The sequence below is a fragment of the Conger conger genome, chromosome 5, assembly GCF_963514075.1.
Source record: "Conger conger chromosome 5, fConCon1.1, whole genome shotgun sequence".
Taxonomy (NCBI): Eukaryota; Metazoa; Chordata; class Actinopteri; order Anguilliformes; family Congridae; genus Conger; species Conger conger.
The window spans coordinates 5,377,555-5,396,457 of record NC_083764.1 but is presented as its reverse complement, the minus strand read 5'-3'; the positions used below and the strand labels follow the sequence as shown (position 1 = coordinate 5,396,457).

Below are 18,903 nucleotides of genomic sequence, written 5' to 3'. Positions count from 1 at the left end.
GCTGTGCGATGAGCGAGAGAGCGAGAGAAAGAGAGGAGAGCGTATATCTCACTGCGGAGCGTTTCATTGACAAAGTGGTGGCGGACCAGCTCTCCGCTCTCCCCTCGGCTCCAGGACCCCGTCGCCATGCAGTGAGCCCCGGATACGCATCCCCCAGCATCAGCACCACAGCCTCAGCATCCCGTAGCATCGCCTAGCAACCCGACCGCCAGCGCTCGGCAACAGCATCCATGTCAGGGGGGAGGCAGCGCTAGCAGGGTCCGCCTGTGAGGCAGCAGGCTGCAGGGGCATCTCAGAGAACCCTCCCCGCCCCCTAATACCCCCCCCCCCCCCTTCCCCACCGCATTCTGCCCTCAGAGACTCAGGGGCAAGAGGGGGCAACAGTGTCACCGGGGCGACCGGCTCTCTCCCCCCCCTCGCCCGGCGACGTCCGCGTCCGCGGCAACAGCAACGCTGGGATCCCCGGAGCGCCCCGGGTCCCCGGTCGCCGTGGCGATGAAGATGGTGAACAGCAGCAGGAGCGGCGATAAGAACGGGTTCTCCTTCAAGAAGTGCTCAGCCTTCCAGTTCGTCAAGAGGAAGGTGAGAGGAGCTGGGGCTTCTACCATTTCCCCTTGTGTGTGAGTGTGTGAGTGTGTGTGTGTGTGTCTGTGTGTGCATGGCTTTGTGTGAGTGTGTGTGTGTGTGTGTGTGTGTGTGTGTGTGTGCATGGCTTTGTGTGCGTGTGTGTGTGTGTGTGTGTGTGTCTGTGTGTGCATGGCTTTGTGTGTGTGTGTGTGTGTGTCTGTGTGTGCATGGCTTTGTGTGTGAGTGTGTGTGTGTGTGTGTGTGTCTGTGTGTGCATGGCTTTGTGTGTGAATGAGTGTGTGTGTGTGTGTGTCTGTGTGTGCATGGCTTTGTGTGTGAGTGTGTGTGTGTGTGTGTGTGTCTGTGTGTGTGAGTGTGTGTGTGTGTGTGTGTGTGTGTGTGTCTGTGTCTGTGTGTGCATGGCTTTGTGTGTGAGTGTGTGTGTGTGTGTGCATATGGCTTTGTTTGTGTGTGTGCGTCTGGGTGTGTGTCCCATATGTGGGTGTGTTCGAGAGAGTTGGTATCTGCACGGGGTTGTTTGTTTGTTTGCATGTGGGCGTGTGCGTGTCCATCTGTATGTGTGAGTTTGTACGGGCATGGGTTTGTTTGTATGTTTATGTGCATGCGAGTGATTAATTCTGCATCTGCGTGCATGTGTGTGCATGTGTGCGTGTGTGTGTGTGTGTGAGTTTGTGTGCGCATGGGTTTGTTTGTATGTGTGTGTGTTCTGTGCTTGTGTGCGTGCACAAATGTGTTCCGTGCTTGTGTGCACGCATGTAGGTATGCATACTTGTGTGTGTGTGTTCTGTGTGTGTGTGTGTGTGCATATGGCTTTGTTTGTGTTTGTATGCGTGTGTGTGTTCTGTGTGTGTGTGTGCATATGGCATTGTTTGTGTTTGTGTGTGTTGCTGTCCTGCTTTGGATGCCAGTAAAGGCTCTCTAAGTGCTGGGATTTGGAAGAAGCCCATCGCTGCCTGATCTTTGCGCTCGTATTTACATTGTGAGTCACGCAGCAGAGGAGCCTGTGCTAAATACCCATAAAGGAGGAGAATGGGGAAATGACTGCATTCAGAACCCCCCCCCATCCTCTAAACCATAACTGCCCTCCAAGGACACACCTGAGGCTCTTCAATCTCCCTGCGTGTTCCTCTGACGGATATTTTTCCCACCCATTGCCCCAACGGGGTTGACGTATCCCCGTGCTGGTTTAACCCTTTTATCGAGCAGGTTTTTTGGGAATGTTTAGTTGTCCGACATTCTATGTCAGTGTTCTGGAACTCCACTGTGGCTGTGACATCGGCATCAGAATTGTTCGGCGAAGAACATTCCGATCACGTATCTGTGACCTCACAGCTGAAGGGGTTAAGAGACGGCGTCAGTGAAGGCAGCCAGCCGGTGGTCTGTCTGTCTGTCTGTCTGCTGGGGGACAGCATGGCAAGAAGACTGGGGACCAGGCCTTTCAGAGGCAGGACGTCCCAGCCCCTTATTTAGGGATTTGTTTACAAACGAACGGCACTTTGAGAGGGCCCGCGTGCGTGCAAACAGCGGTCCGCGGGCGGGTTTCAAACGACACTCTGTTCCTGCCCCACTGTCCCGCAGCGTGGATGTGGCTATTGATTGCTTGCAGAACCAAAGCAGAGCATTTTTTCCCAGTCCATTTTCCTTGCTGCATTTATTGCGTTTAAATCCATGTGTTTTGATTGGGCACTGCAAAGGTGTATGTTTTGACAAGTGGACGGCCAGTTTGACTGTCAGTTGTGTATCCGTGTAAGAGGCAGCGTTGGGTTTTCTTCACTGTTCCTGAAGTGCTGGTGATATGCTACGTTTCCCCAAGCCCAGATCATAAGCCGTACTGTTGCTCTCAGATTAATCAGCTGCTGATTACAATGCTCCACCCTCATCCGAATCGCATTTGTCCACCCTGACGGGAATATTAGGAGCCGTTAACTGGTTTAAGGCTTTAGAATCCTCTGGAGGTTTTACGTAACCGGTCTCCGGAGGCTTGGTCTTTACCGGCAGTCGATACCTCAGTCTGCTGTGGGTCTCCTGCCTGGACTGCAGTATGACTGAGATGGCTAGGACTATGCACTGTGTGGACAATCAGAGGCACGGACACAGAAAAGAGCGGGAACCGACCCCGCTGCATTCTGGGAGACGACTAAATACCCGCCGTTTCCCCGTTAGAAGGAAACGGGCTGAGAAATAAAGGAATCACGCGGGAAACCGCTGAACCCTTTGAAGAGCAGTTTTTCCGTGGAATGTTGTTGGTCTTCAAAATTCCAAGTCCAAGTGTTCTAGAACTCCACTGCTCACCAGTAGCGACTGTGACATAGGCGCTAGAATGTCGAGTCAAGAACATTCTAATCGCATATTCCGCACCGTAAAAGGGTAAAACCGTCGAAGGGTTAATATTTTTTCCTTTGTCTCCAATAAAAAAAACAACAACAACAACAACAACAACAACGACAACAACATCAAAAGACATTGCATCATCAGACAAAACTGTAGCGTGAACACAACGCCGCAGCAACAGGCATGTATTAAACCCGACCGCGCTGCGCACTGGAGCGGTTCCCCTCGCTCAAGCGGACAAAGAGAATGACGTATTCCTCAAACCGGGCCGCGCGGGAGAGCAGTGAAGGAGCCAGTGAACTGTAATTAGGCGTCAGGTGGACGGGTGACGGGCGGTTCCCTCGGACGTGAAGGAGAGCGCCGTTAGCCGTTCGGGTTTTCTTGCGCGGTTCTGCGCTCGTTGCATCCGAACGGGGCTTAAATCTGAATCAACAGCCAGGGCTCAGATGAGCTGCTTTTAATGCCTTTTTTTTCAGATGAGCTAGCATTTCTCACCCCATAAAAATCAGCCAAACACATCCCTGCGCAGTTTAGCGAAGACGCATCAGAGAGTGTGTTAATAAAGATATGTGTGTGTGTGCATGTGAAAGAGAGAGCGATAGAGGAGGCTGTGTGTGTGTGTGTGAGAGAGAGAGAGAGAGAGAGAGAGAGAGTGTGTGTGTGTGTGTGTGTGTGTGTGTGTTAGACAGAGAGACTGGGAGTGTATGTGTTTCTGTGAGATTCTTTCTGTATTCTGTGCCTGAACAAGAATAGGCCTCAGGCTCCTGTGTGGAGTTAGCACAGCTGGGGCAGAATGCTAATGCTAAGCTAAAGGCCACTGTGTGAAGTTAGCACAGCTGGGGCAGAATGCTAATGCTAAGCTAAAGGCCGCTGTGTGGAGTTAGCACAGCTGGGGCAGAATGCTAATGCTAAGCTACAGGCCCCTGTGTGGAGTTAGCACAGCTGGGGCAGAATGCTAATGCTAAGCTACAGGCCCCTGGGTAGAGTTGTGCTAGACTGCTAGAACCCGTATTCAGTCAATGCATCTTTATTTTGCTGAACTAACATTTGGGACGGTTCTTTTGTTATTTTACATGTAACGTCAATTTAAATAAGATTATTTTCCACGGTAGACTTCTAGTTGTCCCAGTTGAGTTGAGTGTGTCCCAGCAATCAATAGCATGGATCCTCCTTCCCTTCACTTGTCTCCTTCTCCTCTCTGGAAGTATTGGCAAAGGAGATGAGTGGAGGAAAGGAGCATACATTTTTAGAGTATTGGGACGCACCCCATATTTGCACAGTAAGCAGAGAGGGGAGAGGAGGAGAGGAGGGGGGGAAGAGAGGAGAGGAGAAGAGGAGAGAAGGGAGGAGAGGATAGGAGGAGAGAAGGGAGGCGAGGAGAGGGGGAGTGAGGAGAGGAGAGGAGAGGGGGAGTGAGGACAGGAGAGGAGAAGAGAGGGGGAGTAAGGAGAGGAGAGGAGAAGAGAGGAGAGGAGGAGTGAGGATAGGATAGGAGAGGAGAGGAGAGGAGAGGGGGAGTGAGGAGAAGAGAGGCGGGGGGAAGAGAGGAGAGGAGAGGGGGAGTGAGGAGAGGAGAGGAGAGGAGAGGGGGGGGAGTGAGGAGAAGAGAGGAGAGGGGGAGTGAGGAGAAGAGAGGCGGGGGGAAGAGAGGAGAAGAGAGGAGAGGAGGAGTGAGGATAGGAGAGGAGAGGAGGAGAGAGTCGGGGGGAAGAGAGGAGAGGAGAGGGGGAGTGAGGAGAGGAGAGGAGAAGAGAGGAGAGGAGGAGTAAGGATAGGAGAGGAGAAGAGAGGAGAGGAGGAGAGGGGGATAATGACGTAGAGCCACAGCACAGATTCTGGAGCAGCATCTGAACACCGTCCATGTCTTTCATCTGCCGTATGAAATAATAAACATGACCCACTGCATTATGGAGGCCAAAAATACTTCATTTTTTATTTCTGTCTCTTTGCTCTGAGCTCACATCCACAGGGAACTATCTCTCTCTCTCCTGTCATCTCTCTCTCTCACTTCTCTTTTTCATTCTCTCTCTCATTCCCTTTCTTCTGTCACATCTCTTTTGCTCTCTCATCCTCTCTCTTCCTCAATCTCTCTCTCTCTCTCTCTCTCTCTCTCTCTCTCTCTCTCTCTCAGTGTGAAAGATACATGAATCCCCAGCTGTTTGGCTCACATTCATAAATTCCCATGATTCTCCCAGTGACCAGGCTGGATTTCTGAATGAAAACTTGGAAGGCACAATAGCCAATGTAATTTAACACACACCCATTAAAAATCGTTCCACAGACTACCATCAATGCCTGCCTGTAAGCAAAAGCAAGACCATTCAGCAGAAATGGGGGGGGGGAAATTCCATGGGTAAAATGGAGAATTATATTTTAACACTTCGGACAAATCACAGCTGCATGTTTTAGGTTCCTGGAATGGAATGTTCAGCGTTACCGACCAATAATTCTGCCAAAGTTTATTAAGCAGGGGGCCGATGTTCCCCTGGAGAAATCGAGGGGAGTTAAGGGCCTTGCTCAAGGGCGCGGTAGCTGCACGGATCTTACTGTGGCCACACCGGGGCTTGAACCGCCAACCTTCCGGGCCCCAGTCAAGCACCTTAGCCACTGGGCCCAGGATCCTCCACTCCAGATCCTGGGAGTCTGCAGGTATTTACAGCACCCTGGTTTGGCCTGAGTCGAGTCACCCCCCCCCCGCCCCCCCGCTCCAGGCTTCCGGCCGTGCGTCGCCATGGAGACGCCGTGTTTTGGGAGTCTTTGTGATCGATCCGCGTCGTGTCTCCCGGGCGACGGGGATCGGAGCCCGGCGGGGCGGACGGAACGTGGCGTGGGTCTGACCTGTGTGTGTGTGTACGCGCTGTGTGTGTACGCGCTGTGTGTTTATCACACGCTGTGTGTGTGTGTACACGCTGTGTGTTTATCACACGCTGTGTGTGTGTGTACACGCACCGTCTCCGGTTCAGCGGGTTCCGCGCCCGTGACTCACCCGATGTTCCAGCCCCGGGGAGACAATTTCCAAAACAGTCTCCTCCGTCGTTCGGGTCTACCGGGCCCAAGCGGGGCGCGAGACGTTTTCAGTCTTATGGTGAGTCTCTGGTTACCAAGGAAATGCAAGGCATTCTGTTTGGCTAAAAAAAGGTTGGATAGAATCCGTCTATCGGTTACCCAAAATATACGCAGTTTATCCTGCACTTTTAATCTTTCACATTTTTCAAGGAGTGCCTTTGTGGGTTCAGTCCTTGATAAAAGATGTCAATTGTTCACAGTGTTTTACAGTAAGTTCCTTTTACTGCCTTGGTTTGTATTCACTTTTTTGTTCTTCCTGGTAGCATTCCCAGGCCGACCACAACAGCATGACTCATACCCTTGATAACTGCAACCCATCATCCCCCACCCCAAATAACTGGGCATGTGTTGTGATTTGTGAAAAGTGCACTGGCTCTATGCTTTTAACTTATAAAATTGCATTATAGCATACCTGGGTTAAGTGTCCTTATTAGGAGGAACCTTGAAAACTGAGCAGCCATATTTGTAGTGACGTTGCTAGCTGAGCGAATGTTTTTTAGTTTTCTGATGCGACCATAACTACCCACCCCCCCCCCCCCTCTTACACTAGCAGGGTAGATCTACAATACTACACTCAGGTGAGGAATTGTGAGGAGCACAATCATATGCGCTTAGAATGTTCTTAACCCAACATTCTACTGCCGAAGTAACGAATCACGCCTGGTGACAGAAAACAATGGAGTTCCAGAACACTACGCTGGAACTCGGGAGACAAAAACAACATTCCGGAATACCTACACTTAAAAAGGGTTAAAATCAGAAACTCATAAGGGAGGGCCAGTGCACCCGCGGGAGGATAACAAGTGAGTCACGCATCTTTGACCTCCGACGGTGAAGTTCGACGCCCGCGGAATCGTTCCCCCTGCCCGTTTTCGTGGACACCGCCCACTAAGATAGGGCTGGGTAAACAGAGAGCCCGCTAACCTCACCCCGAAAACAAGGAGGCCCTCTATCCTCAGCGGTCCGGGAACGGGCCGACGAGTGCTTGTTATTCTCGTGCCGTCCAGTGCGGTGGTGCCGTTGCTGTTTTTTCGTGGATGATCACTGTTGTCAGGGCTCTTTGGGTAATGCGGTTGAAGACCTGGCATCTGGTGAAAGACTTTAAAAACACAGTGGTAATAAACAAGTGTAAGTGTGGTGTAAACAGGCAGATGAGAGCAGTCTGGAAGAGGAATGGCAGCATAGATTGTATTTCCATAATAAAAATAATTGGTGTTTTCCTCATTATGTTGGATTTGAATGCATTATTGCGCACACATTCTCCACCAGTGTTGTAAAAAAACCACAATAACATTAGAATTGGAACATTTTCAAGATAGGAAGCTCCAGAAAACCTCACGTTCTAAAACCTTATTGTCCACACCAGTGGCCACCAACCCTGTTCCTGGAGATCTACCATCCTGTAGGTTTATCACTCCAACTCTAACAAAGCACACCTCATTGAACAGCAAGAGAGAGATCTCATTGAGCTGCTAATTAGTAGGTGTGCCTAATTAATGCTAATAAATCCTCATGTTGAAATGAAAACATTGGATGGTACAGTAGATGGCGACCCCTGGTCGACACTGATAACCAGACCAGGTTGAGCCTCTGTTTAGTCACATGACAGGAGAGGTTCATCTAAAGTAGTGGCGGATGATTGACAGTCGGATGATTAACAGACGGGCTGATTGACAGACGGATTATTGACAGACGGGCTGATTGACAGACGGATGATTGACAGACCCTTTTCCCCCCGCAGGTGCGTCGGTGGATACGGAACCCCAAGGTGAACATGGAGAAGGGGCAGGGCCAGGCCTTCCTCTACCCCAACCCCAAACGGCCCATGGACCAGGACCTGTGGTACACCCAGCTGCCCCCCTACGGCTGCTGCCACCTGGGGCACGGCTACTACCTGCAGGATGACCCCCCCTGTGGGGCCGAGAAGCCCAAGAGCTGCAAGGTGGGCCGACTTTAGTGTCTTTGCCTCTCCACTGCTATCTTTGCTGCTGCTGATGCAGCTGTTTCAATGCTTCTGTTCTTCTCGTGACATTACATTACAGTCGTTTAGCTGATGCTTTCATCCAAAGTCACTTACAGTTGATTGCAGGGGGAAAATGTTGGGTTAAGGGCCATGCTCAAGGGCCCAACAGCTGTACTGATCTTATTGTGACTACACTGGGGCATGAACCACCAACCTTCCAGGTCCCAGTGAAACACCTTAGCCACTGGGCTTGGCTTTCCAGACCTGTTATGGATTCATGCTTCGAGAGCTCACTCAGTAGTAGCGGTTCATATAGCTCAGACCCGGGTCAAATTCTCTCTGGGTCTTTATGGAACCCTCTATCATAGGTGTGAAGTGCGAAAGCTCCCAGCCAAAGAACCACTCTGCCCCGTCTAGATAGGGTTCTTCTATGACATCACAGGGTTCCTTTTGGAACCTTTTTTTTTTTTTTTTCCTGAGCGCGTGTGGAATTCGGCAACTAAGCAGAATTCCACATCTGGCCCCCGACAGTGGAGGTGGAGAGAGGTTTTGCACATTGATCCGTGTCCCAGCTGGCCAGAGGAGGACGAGAGCGAGAGAATGAGTTACGACCGTGTGTCGGAGAGAGGCTGGGTCAGGGTGACCGTTCGGCCAGCTGACTCTCAAACGCACACAAACCCCCCCCCCCCCCCCCCCCCACCATCTGCAGCAGAATGCTCTCTGTAGTCTATCTGTAACGCTCTCTGTCTGAATAAAAGTGACAATGAACACAGTGAGGTCTGTTATTTGGACAGTGACACAGTTTTAAAGAGCTCTAATTCCTACACTGCGCACTTGATATGGACGCACATAGCCTCAAATTATAGCTGACAGTCTGCACTTTGTACTTACATCAACATGGACTGAATTGTATAGGAAATACAGCCCTTTAACTTTGTGACACTGTCCAAATACTTACAGACTTCCGTGTATATAGGGATGCCAAACTGTCAACTTTCATTTAAAATGAATAAATGCGAATATAAGTCAATTCTGGCCCTGAGGAGGTGTAAGATTTCGTGTTTAAAGACATTTAATCGCTGTTCCTGTACAATAACCCCCCCCCCCCAGCACACCACCAGCGTCAAATGAAATTCAGCGGAAGTGTGAAGAGTCTGGTGGTGAAGTGTGTTGCTGTAATTGAGTTTCTCTGAGATACTGCTGTTCCCAGAAGGCTGAGGCTTGAGAGGAACACGGGACTCGCCGAGTTAAAGCTGCTCGTCCTGCGATCTGCGTCAGCACCACGTTCAGCGTCGTTTTTAAAAATGATGAGTCGGGACAGAGAGAGATATCGCTCGATTATTGTTTTGTTCCGGCTCCGGACTGAAACAGCAGCACTAACTGTAATTTAACTGCAGGCTGATGATAGCAAAACTAATGAAATCATTTTGTGTTCAACTTTCACAAGGCAGTGAAACAGAATATTAAACACAAACGGAACAGCCGCACTCGATGTAAACCCCGCAGACCGAGAGCTGGGGAGATGGCGAAGACGCTGAAATAGAACAGAGAGCGGCCCTACTAGTGGAAAAATTAATATCACATTCAGATCAATATTAGATCGAGCTCTTTGAAATGTTCCCGGAGTGTGATGTAATGCCCTGGCCAGACTTCCGGAGAGACGCCTCGCTCCGACTGGCACACAGAGCCCTCCCGCTAGCTTTCAGCCCCGCCCCCAGCCCCGCCCCACCACCAGCTCCGCCCCAGCCCCGCCCCAGCCCCCAGGAACCCTCATTTATTCACGCTGCTTCATTAATTTACTCCTTTATTTCTCCCGAGAAAAGCTGGTCGATTGGCCTCCAGCGGGAATCTTGGTGTGCATTACACGTTACCGAACAGGAACTGTGGTGCGCATAACGTGTATTGAACTTTGGTGTATTTGGTGTATTCATCCGCATTTTTGAGGAGGAGCATGCCCTCTGTCAGTGGCCACAGCTCCAGCAGCTCAGAGGGAAACAGAGTTTGGTTGAGAGGACGTGAGGGGAACTCCGGTCCGGCAGCTTGGAGCTCCACACGGTGAGCCCAACACCAGACTCTCCAGTGCAGGCCTGTCCCTCCGCCAAGCGGGTCTCTCCACCGACCCCTGGGGTCCTCTGGACCTCTGCTAAATGAGTGTGAGCCAGGGGCCAAATAGCCAGCCAGGGGCCGAACAGTCAGCCAGGGGCCGAACCGTTAGGAGAAAAAGCTAATGGGCAGATAATCCACTCAAACAGAGAGGCCTTCCTCCCCGGACTCCGTTTTATATTATTATGTTATAATTAGCCACTGAGAGAATTTTCCAGGACGGCATGGATGTGCAGAGGGTAGCACTGCCGGCTCACAGCAAGGAGGTCCTGGGTTCGAATCCCCGTCAGCCGGGGCCTCTCTGTGCGGAGTTTGTATGTTCTCCCTATGTGCGCGTGGGTTTCCTCCGGGTACTCCGGTTTCCTCCCACAGTCCAAAGACATGCAGGTTAGGCTGATTGGAGAGTCTAAATTGCCCGTAGGTATGAGTGTGTGTGAGAATGGTGTGTGTGCCCTGCGGTGGACTGGTGACCTGTCCAGGGTGTATTCCTGCCTTTCGCCCAATGTATGCTGGGATAGGCTCCAGCTCCCCTGAGACCCTGTTCAGGATAAGCGGGTTAGGATAATGAATGAATGAATGAATGAATGAATGAGGATTTTCCAGTCCAAGGCAACCTTTGGAAGTGTACATACAGTGCTTGGTGGTGGCAAAATAGACACCAAATCCCGTCTGTCTCGTTTATGAGTGTCGTTGCTGGGAACATGTAGCTTCCAGTAGGAGCCATATTTCTTTATCAGGTCTTTTGTTTATAATATGTTTTAGGAGGCCTCTGCTATTGTCCAGGAGCTAGAGCAGCGAGGTCACATATCGGAGAGAAGCTGGACGTAAGAAACTATAGAGCCTAATATTTAAAGAGTCACTGTCACAGGCTTTTATTTATTTATTTATTTATTTAAACTTCATTTTTACCAGGTGAGTCTCAGGCCAGGAACAGCAACACACAGTTTCAGACAGCGGCAACAGCAAAATATTACAATAGCAAATGATTGTAAAACATTTCTTATTTTTTTAATTAAATATGAATTTAAACATTTGTTAAGGGCCAAATTTAAGCATTGAAGAGAGGTGAGAAGTATAATTTCTTTAAAACAGAAGCTCACACAGAGGGTTCACTGTCGTAGCAGAAGGGTTGGGTATGGTCAGCTCAGTCATCCAGCTCAGGTCCTGTATCATGAAGCAGGGTTTTACTCCAGCCATGATCCTTTAGACTGCGTCTTTATGTGATCTATTCTGGGCACCTATACCGGCACAGTAAAGTGTCCAGTGTTCATTCCACCCTAACAGAGCACATATACGTAAGGTTATGTTGGAGGTTCACTACAGGTTACCCATGTACAGTGTTGAGGTTTGGGAAATGCACAAAGCCCTTTTTTTTTTTTTTTACCATCAGTCACTGCAAGGACCCTGCAAGGACCCGCCCTGAGATGAAAGGCTTTTGGGCTCTTTTCCTCCGAAAAAAAACAGCACAATGCGGCCAGTTGAATGAGCCCGGCGGACTGCACTCGCGGTGGTAAAAATAGCGGCGCATTGAAGTGAGAGTTGAGGAAGACGGCTGACTGATGAAACGCAGGCCGGAGCCTTCCTGTCACAGCGCTTTCATTAAGGGTAATTGTGAGCGTTTTTTTTCGCGGAGCGCAGGAAGGGCGATGATGCGTTTCCTGTTGGCTCGGTCCCCGGGCGTCGCGGCATTGTGAGTCATCCCCCCGCTTTTCTCTTCTCTGTCACGGACGTCTGATTGTCCCTCATTACGCAGCGACAGCGAAGGCGCCCAGCCCTGCCGCCTGACAGCGTTAAACCCAGCCTAGCCCTGCCGCCTGACAGCATTAAACCCAGCCCAGCCCTGCCGCCTGACAGCGTTAAACCCAGCCTAGCCCTGCCGCCTGACAGCATTAAACCCAGCCCAGCCCTGCCGCCTGACAGCGTTAAACCCAGCCTAGCCCTGCCGCCTGACAGCGTTAAACCCAGCCCAGCCCTGCCGCCTGACAGCGTTAAACCCAGCCTAGCCCTGCCGCCTGACAGCATTAAACCCAGCCCAGCCCTGCCGCCTGACAGCGTTAAACCCAGCCTAGCCCTGCCGCCTGACAGCATTAAACCCAGCCCAGCCCTGCCGCCTGACAGCGTTAAACCCAGCCTAGCCCTGCCGCCTGACAGCATTAAACCCAGCCCAGCCCTGCCGCCTGACAGCGTTAAACCCAGCCCAGCCCTGCCGCCTGACAGCGTTAAACCCAGCCTAGCCCTGCCGCCTGACAGCATTAAACCCAGCCCAGCCCTGCCGCCTGACAGCATTAAACCCAGCCTAGCCCTGCCGCTCGACAGCGTTAAACCCAGCCTAGCCCCACGCTCGACAGAGTTGAACCCAGCCTAGCCTAATAATAATCATCATCATTTTGTGAGTAAAACTCACATCATTTTGTGAGTAATCATAACTTAAGCACCAGTTCACTGCTTGTTTAGAAGTTTGAAGAAAAAGCTTAGGGCAGCTTAAGCGTCTTAAAGTTATGCGTCTTTGTGAGTGTCATCACACTCACTGAGCAGTGCACCAGGCTGCCCCGCGCAATCTGCGTGTCCGGCCCTAATCCTCACCATCTGCGGAGGCCGATTGGTCGACCTTCACGAGCTCACAATCGCCTGCGGTGACTCAAAAGCTGGAGATCACACGACGTCACTGCGCAGAGAAAGGGCACGGGCGTCAAACTTTGAGTCAGCTGCCCGGACGCATGTTTCTAACCAGCGGCTACGAACGCAGAGTCCCTGCCCTGCGCTGCTCTGCCGCGGGTAACAATAGCAGCACAGCTATTAACGAAGGCTCATGTTGGAGGCGCCGCGGGTCACCGTGACGACGGGGGCCGTTGTGTAACAGAGTCCGGCCGCGGCGGGCTGGGAACAGCGCTGCGCGGCGCTGCACTTTTCCATTGTCCCGGCGGAATGCCGATCATTCCGTACTTCCCGAGCGCTCGGCTGGCACCGGAACGCCGCCACCTCCTTACGTCAGCCGGGGGTCGGGGGTCAAGACGGCACAGGGGGGGGGAAATTACGAGCCACAGGTGGGGGAGGGGGAGAAAGTCAAGCCTCGTCAGCAGCCCCTCGGTTAATGTGTCAGGCCCCCTGCCCCCCCCCCCCCCCCTGTTCCCGACCTGCTAATGGGACCGCCCGCCCTCTGCCCAGCCAGGGCCGGATCTGGCAGCCCGGAGTCGCCTCCCCGTTGGCACGGAAACCTCCTTTCAGTATCTGCCTCGCAAAGCATGTCTCATGCGCCCTGCTAATCTGGGCCCTATCTGACGCAATTAGAAATCAAAGCCCCTTGACTTAAGTCATTTTGTCACATTCCTGTCACGTGTGTGTGTGCGTGTGTGTGTGTGTGTGTGTGTGTGTCAGACCTGGATTAAAGTCTCTTCAAATACTTACCTATACTTAACTTAGCTTGTCTGGTGTAGTGGAACCTATGAAATCTAACCTATGAAAAGTGCAAATGCACCAGGCAAGATTAGTCAAGGAGAGAAAAGTATTTGAATCCAAAACAGTTTCAATTTACAATTACAACAGTTACAATTTGACACAGGTATGGTGTGTGTGTGTGTGTGTGTGTCTGTGTTTATCAGTTTAGAAAAGGGCAGCAGAGGTTTCAGTGTTTAACGTGATGAAAGAGCTATCACACACGCCTGTTCCCCAGGCTCAGCACTTTAATGAAAACCCTCTTCTTCTGGCACAAACCATATTTGATTTGAACGGATCATATTCTTTTATAACTTGTTCAGGTGATATGATACACATATCACTACTGCAAGCAACGTGTCCGCTTAGCCTGACTGTTATCATTTAATAAATTGCATTCTTGAATCACTGTTCTGTAATGTTAAGATAACAAGATGTAACTCCTTCAGAGCATTCAGTAATTGTTAAAGTAAATAACAGGAGAAATGCTTTCATTTAAATGAGCTGTTATTGGTTTTCAGCAGAAAGGGAGTAGAGGCTTTCATTCTCCTTTGATACATGAGACTAGCTTGGAGAAACAAACCATTCGAAACGTTCTTGGAAATGCGTGACGTCCCTAGACATGTAATTACATTTTCAAAGAAAATGGTCGATGCAAGGACAGACAGAACATCCTCACATTCTGTCTTAACCTTATAATAATAAATATATAAAATACTAACAGGGCAAAACAATATCATTGCTGTGCATCTCCCCAATGGACCTTAATTTTGATTGAAAGCCCCTTAGGGTTTGGATAAACAGTATTTAATTTGCTTGGACAATGTTCCTCGACGCGTGTTCAGGTGATATGGAACAAAGATCAGTATATCCCACAATGCATCAGCGCGTGATCCCATATCGAATGACATTTTCCAATCAACGCTAAGGGTGTGGCCTGGGAAGAAAGCGACTAAAACGCTAAGAATAAAGAAATAAAAAAACGATTACCTCCTGTCAACTTTGAGCCGACAGCACTCTCGCACGTGAACAGCTTTTTACTGCCAGTACTGCCGGCGGTATCCGCGTAAGGATTTTAGCGAACGGAGAATTGCAGCCGGAGGGTGAGTTAATGAAGCCCTGGTTAATCTTCCACCCACCGTGTTCTATTGCCCGTCGGGCGATGCCTCCGGGGTTAATTACACTTATCTTCAAAGAGGAGGAAGAACCGAGAGGGTATATACAACAATCCATAGCTCATGTTTTCATAAACAATATACCCAGCCAGCCCCAAATGTTCTCACAATGTCACTGCCATGTAGAGCCAACGTTATAACACTGTCAAAACACACAGGTCCCAGTAACATCGTAGGATGTGTGTTACAGTAGCTGGGACTTTTTGTGTAACACAGAAGTAACATTTCAGAAAGATCAAACACGTGACCAAGATTGAGATATTCATTGGGATGTTTCTTAAACATTAAACGCGTGATTGTAATGTCTGAACATATGAATATATGCACATTACATTCCGTTCCATTATTTCTATAGTATCGGCATAATGCGACGTTTATAACTGGACGTTCGGATCTGAACACTCGTCTCAGAGGTGAGCCACTGAGTCATCCAGGAAAAGCAGTGTTCACACAGCTTCTGTTACACATCAACTTCAGTGGAATTCAGTGCCATCCGTACTGACGCGTGAAGCAGTTGTGTGAACCTGTTGTGAGACGGTTGTGAAATGGTTGTGAAACGGTCGTGAAACGGTTGCGAAATGGTTGAGATTCAGTGCCAGCCATGGCGTTTCTGAATGTGCTATATTACCTTGACAACGACCTTGTTCCCAAGACTTTATTGGTCACTTACTGTATGCCCTGGACCTATGCCCACTGCTAAATAAGGCCTGCAATATGTCATTAACAATTTCATATTTTTAGCAACCGCCTCACAGGTAGCCTTTATTACTTTAGGGCTCTGTTTCCATAAATGTTATGATATTTCACAATGTTCAGTTTCAGAGTTATTTCCTGTTGGTGTTTGAAGAGTGTCCAAACTTTGATGCTGCATGAACAGTTTATAGTTTCCTGTGTACAGTACACCGCATTAAACAAAAAGCGTGATTGCTAGATGAGTATCTTAAATGTTTATTTTTAGAAAAATTCTCAAATCAAATACATACATACTAAAAACTTCAGCAATATTTAGCAATTTATTTAAGTACAAATACTTAAATACTTCAGGATCCTTCAGACCTTCAGACCTTCGTATAACAAATATTACATTTTTAAAACTGATAATGACCTTTGGCAAGAAGTCACCTAAACCTTACCTTTTAATGTAGACTGCTTTAATGTAGACTGACCTTGATTCAATCCATGTTTGTCTTTCACTTTGCCTTACAGATAAACTCAAGTGGTCAACATAGTTCATTTTTGGTGATCAAAGTGTTGCATTCATTTGTCGAAGTTAAGGATTAATGTCAGTTGAATAAAGGCCATTGTTCCATAAAAGCACTCTTGGTATTCTTTGGAAGCTTTTTTTTTTTTTTTATATGCCTTTGATAAACAAACGCAAGTTTACTTTGCAAAAATAAAAGGTGTCCCAATCGCTCTTCTTTTGACAATGGAGCATTTCTGGGGAACATACAGATTGTTCCGAGGAAAGATAAGTGAGCCAAAAACTCTCTTCTTCAAACAGGAGTTTGTTTGTCCTTCCGAGCCAAGCTTTCTAAAACAGGGCATTACACCTCAACCTAGCGATAAAGTTTCAACATCCCAATACGGACTATATAAGGACCAGCCGTGACTCAAGAGATTTAGGGCCGGCTGGTTACAGTGCTGGCCACACATTTTTTTCAAAGTTTTGCATTTTGAATGAATATCTACTGTTATGTATTCTAGGGAAGGGATTGTATTATAGGACGCCTAATTCAACACAATTGCTTCATTAGAGTACTGATGCTAACTCTCAATCTGCCTCTGGCAAGATCTAACAATTAATACTGTTTTTTTTGTTTTAGCTGACGCTAAATCCAAAGCAACTTACAGTTGATTAGACTAAGCAGGAGACACTCTGGAGCAATGTGGGGCTAAGGGCCTTGGCTGTGTGGATCTTATTGTGGCGACACCGGGGCTTGAACCACCAACCTTCCATGTCCCTGTCAGGCACCATCGCCACTAGGCCATAGGCTGATCGACAGGATTAATCAAAATGGCCGCCAAATTCTACCATCAAGTAAAGAAAAAATGCTCATTTGCTTGTAACTTTCCAAGCAGCACTGGTGCGGCAGCAGTCGTTGAGACAGGGTTAAGTTCTCAGGAATGAGGAAGGAGGGGATCTGTGTCTGGAGACTGCTGACGGTCTCTGTAATCATTACCGCGGCCTGAGACAGACACACACAACTTAAAATCAAATAATTCTGCCTCCGCCCCGCCTCATCGATTGGCCCACAACCCGTTTCAGCTCGTCCATTTAAGATGATAAGATGAATGGTTTGATTGATTGCATTGGAGACATTTCTTGATGACAAAATTTTGTCGATGGGATCTCATGCTCATGTGGACATTTATGCAGAGCTTATAGAAAATATTTGTATTTTGACATGATCACAGGCCCTTTTTTCTATAGTGACAAATTAGATTTCATATGTTAAAAACTAGTGAATTCGTGTAAGAATTATATATCCCAGTCCTACAACACATACAGTGCAGTCCATATGTATTTGGACAGTCGTACAATTCTGCTTGAATACACCTGACTGAATCAGAAACAGCTGAGAAGAAAACTGTCCAATCATGTATGGAGATGTAGGAACGTAGAAAGCAGGGATCACCTGAGATGGATTGTGAACACCCTTAAATTAAAGGTGACAGTGTGCACGTTAGCCACATTAATTTCTTTAAAAACAAATTGCTTTGTTTCAAATCCAATGTGCTGGAGTACAGAGCCAAAAGAACAGAAATTTCACCGCTGTCCAAATACTTGACTTCTCTATTCTCCATATGTGTTTCTTTTATGTTATTTCTTTTTTTTGTTTTAGTTTTTTTTACAAACCTTTTGCACACGGGAGCATTTACACACTAAATCAGACACAGAACTGCTCCCTGCCTCTATGTACGACAGAACGGGAGAAAACGGAGGAGATATATTCTCTCTCTCCGTTCCCCACCGAGAGCCCGGCTGAGGTGTGAAAGCGGGCGCAGAGTGTGTGTGTGTGTGTGTGTGTGTGTGTGTGTGTGTGTGTGCGTGTGTGTGGTGCACTTCCTCACTGGGGCCAGGGGGGTATCTTCTCTGGGAAATTAAGAGAGTCGGAGGATTAGAGGTATGGATTTATGATTCCCCAGCAATGAGCTGAGCTGTCCGGGGGCCTGGAGACCAGGACCAAATGCTAATGCGCTATCAGAGAACACACACCATCACTGCCGGGGTTCGGTGTGTGTTCCGCCCCGCAGACGGGTGCCTCGAAGTCTTGCTCCGGCTTGTGAAACTGTTCCTGCTGCTACGAATATGAATGTCAACATTTTGACTCCGTGAAATGAGGCAGGGGCATCGGTTCAGTTGACACTGTGCCGCTACTGTTTACCGACCTGCCGGGTAAATGAATAGTCCTTGAATTACGTAACTCACGTTTTTTTATGTAATGTTCATAACTAGAGAGGGTTTTTTTCGCAGAGCGGCGCGGTTGGGGACAGGGGCTATTTTGAGGTGACACCTCGTTGAAACACTAATTGTGCCTGAGGAAAAAATGTGTGTCAGAAAGTGTGATGGCAAGTTGGGTGACTAGGCTCCGATGCAGGAAGGCCACACCGACATCTGCCCTCCGTCCAGATCTGCCGCACATCCAGCAAAACCCCAGGCCATGGACGCTACCTTTTCCAGGGGTACAATCAAAAATCCCTCCCAGGATGTGAACCCATGACCTCCCGATTGCAGAACCCAGTTCCCATAGCCGCTGTCCCATTGCTGCAGTGCCGCGCGCATTAGAAGCCCGGGCCCCTCCTGACCTCTTGAGCGTAAGCCGCTCTTATCTCCGGCGAGATTACGTAATGAGCTGTGTGTTGTGATGGTGCGATAGGGAGACAGCGCTGGAGCAAGCCGCTCTGAGCCGGTACCGTGCGGAGGCCCCGGTCCGGCCGGCGCGGGATTGGTGTCGGATCCCTGATGACTGGGGGGGTCAAGGCGAGTTCATGACATCCTGAAATGACATTAAAAGTCAGATCTGACCGCCGTGGCCTGTGGCTCCCGGCCCGGAACGGTGTGAATGACACACAGCGCAGCGGCTGCAGCTGATTGGACAAGCCCCTACCCCCCCCCCCCCCCTGAGGGCTGGCATCGTGAGGGTCCAGGCCCGATCGCGTCCGTATGTGACAGATTCACACACGCAGCATTATCCGTCCATTAAAGAAGGAAAGCTACGGCTCGTGTCCCGGGCTCTTGTACAC

General features: G+C 49.3%; 1 protein-coding gene across 1 annotated transcript in view; it reads left to right on the top strand.

The window, feature by feature from the left end:
* Window positions 1–451: 451 nt before the first annotated feature.
* sgk1 (serum/glucocorticoid regulated kinase 1) overlaps window positions 452–18,903 on the top strand; it is a 40,120-nt gene continuing 21,668 nt past the window's right edge. Inside the window, 2 exon segments of the mRNA XM_061241477.1 lie at window positions 452–582; window positions 7,727–7,927. Of these exon segments, the coding sequence (XP_061097461.1) occupies window positions 496–582; window positions 7,727–7,927 (288 nt within the window). The 5' untranslated portion in view covers window positions 452–495.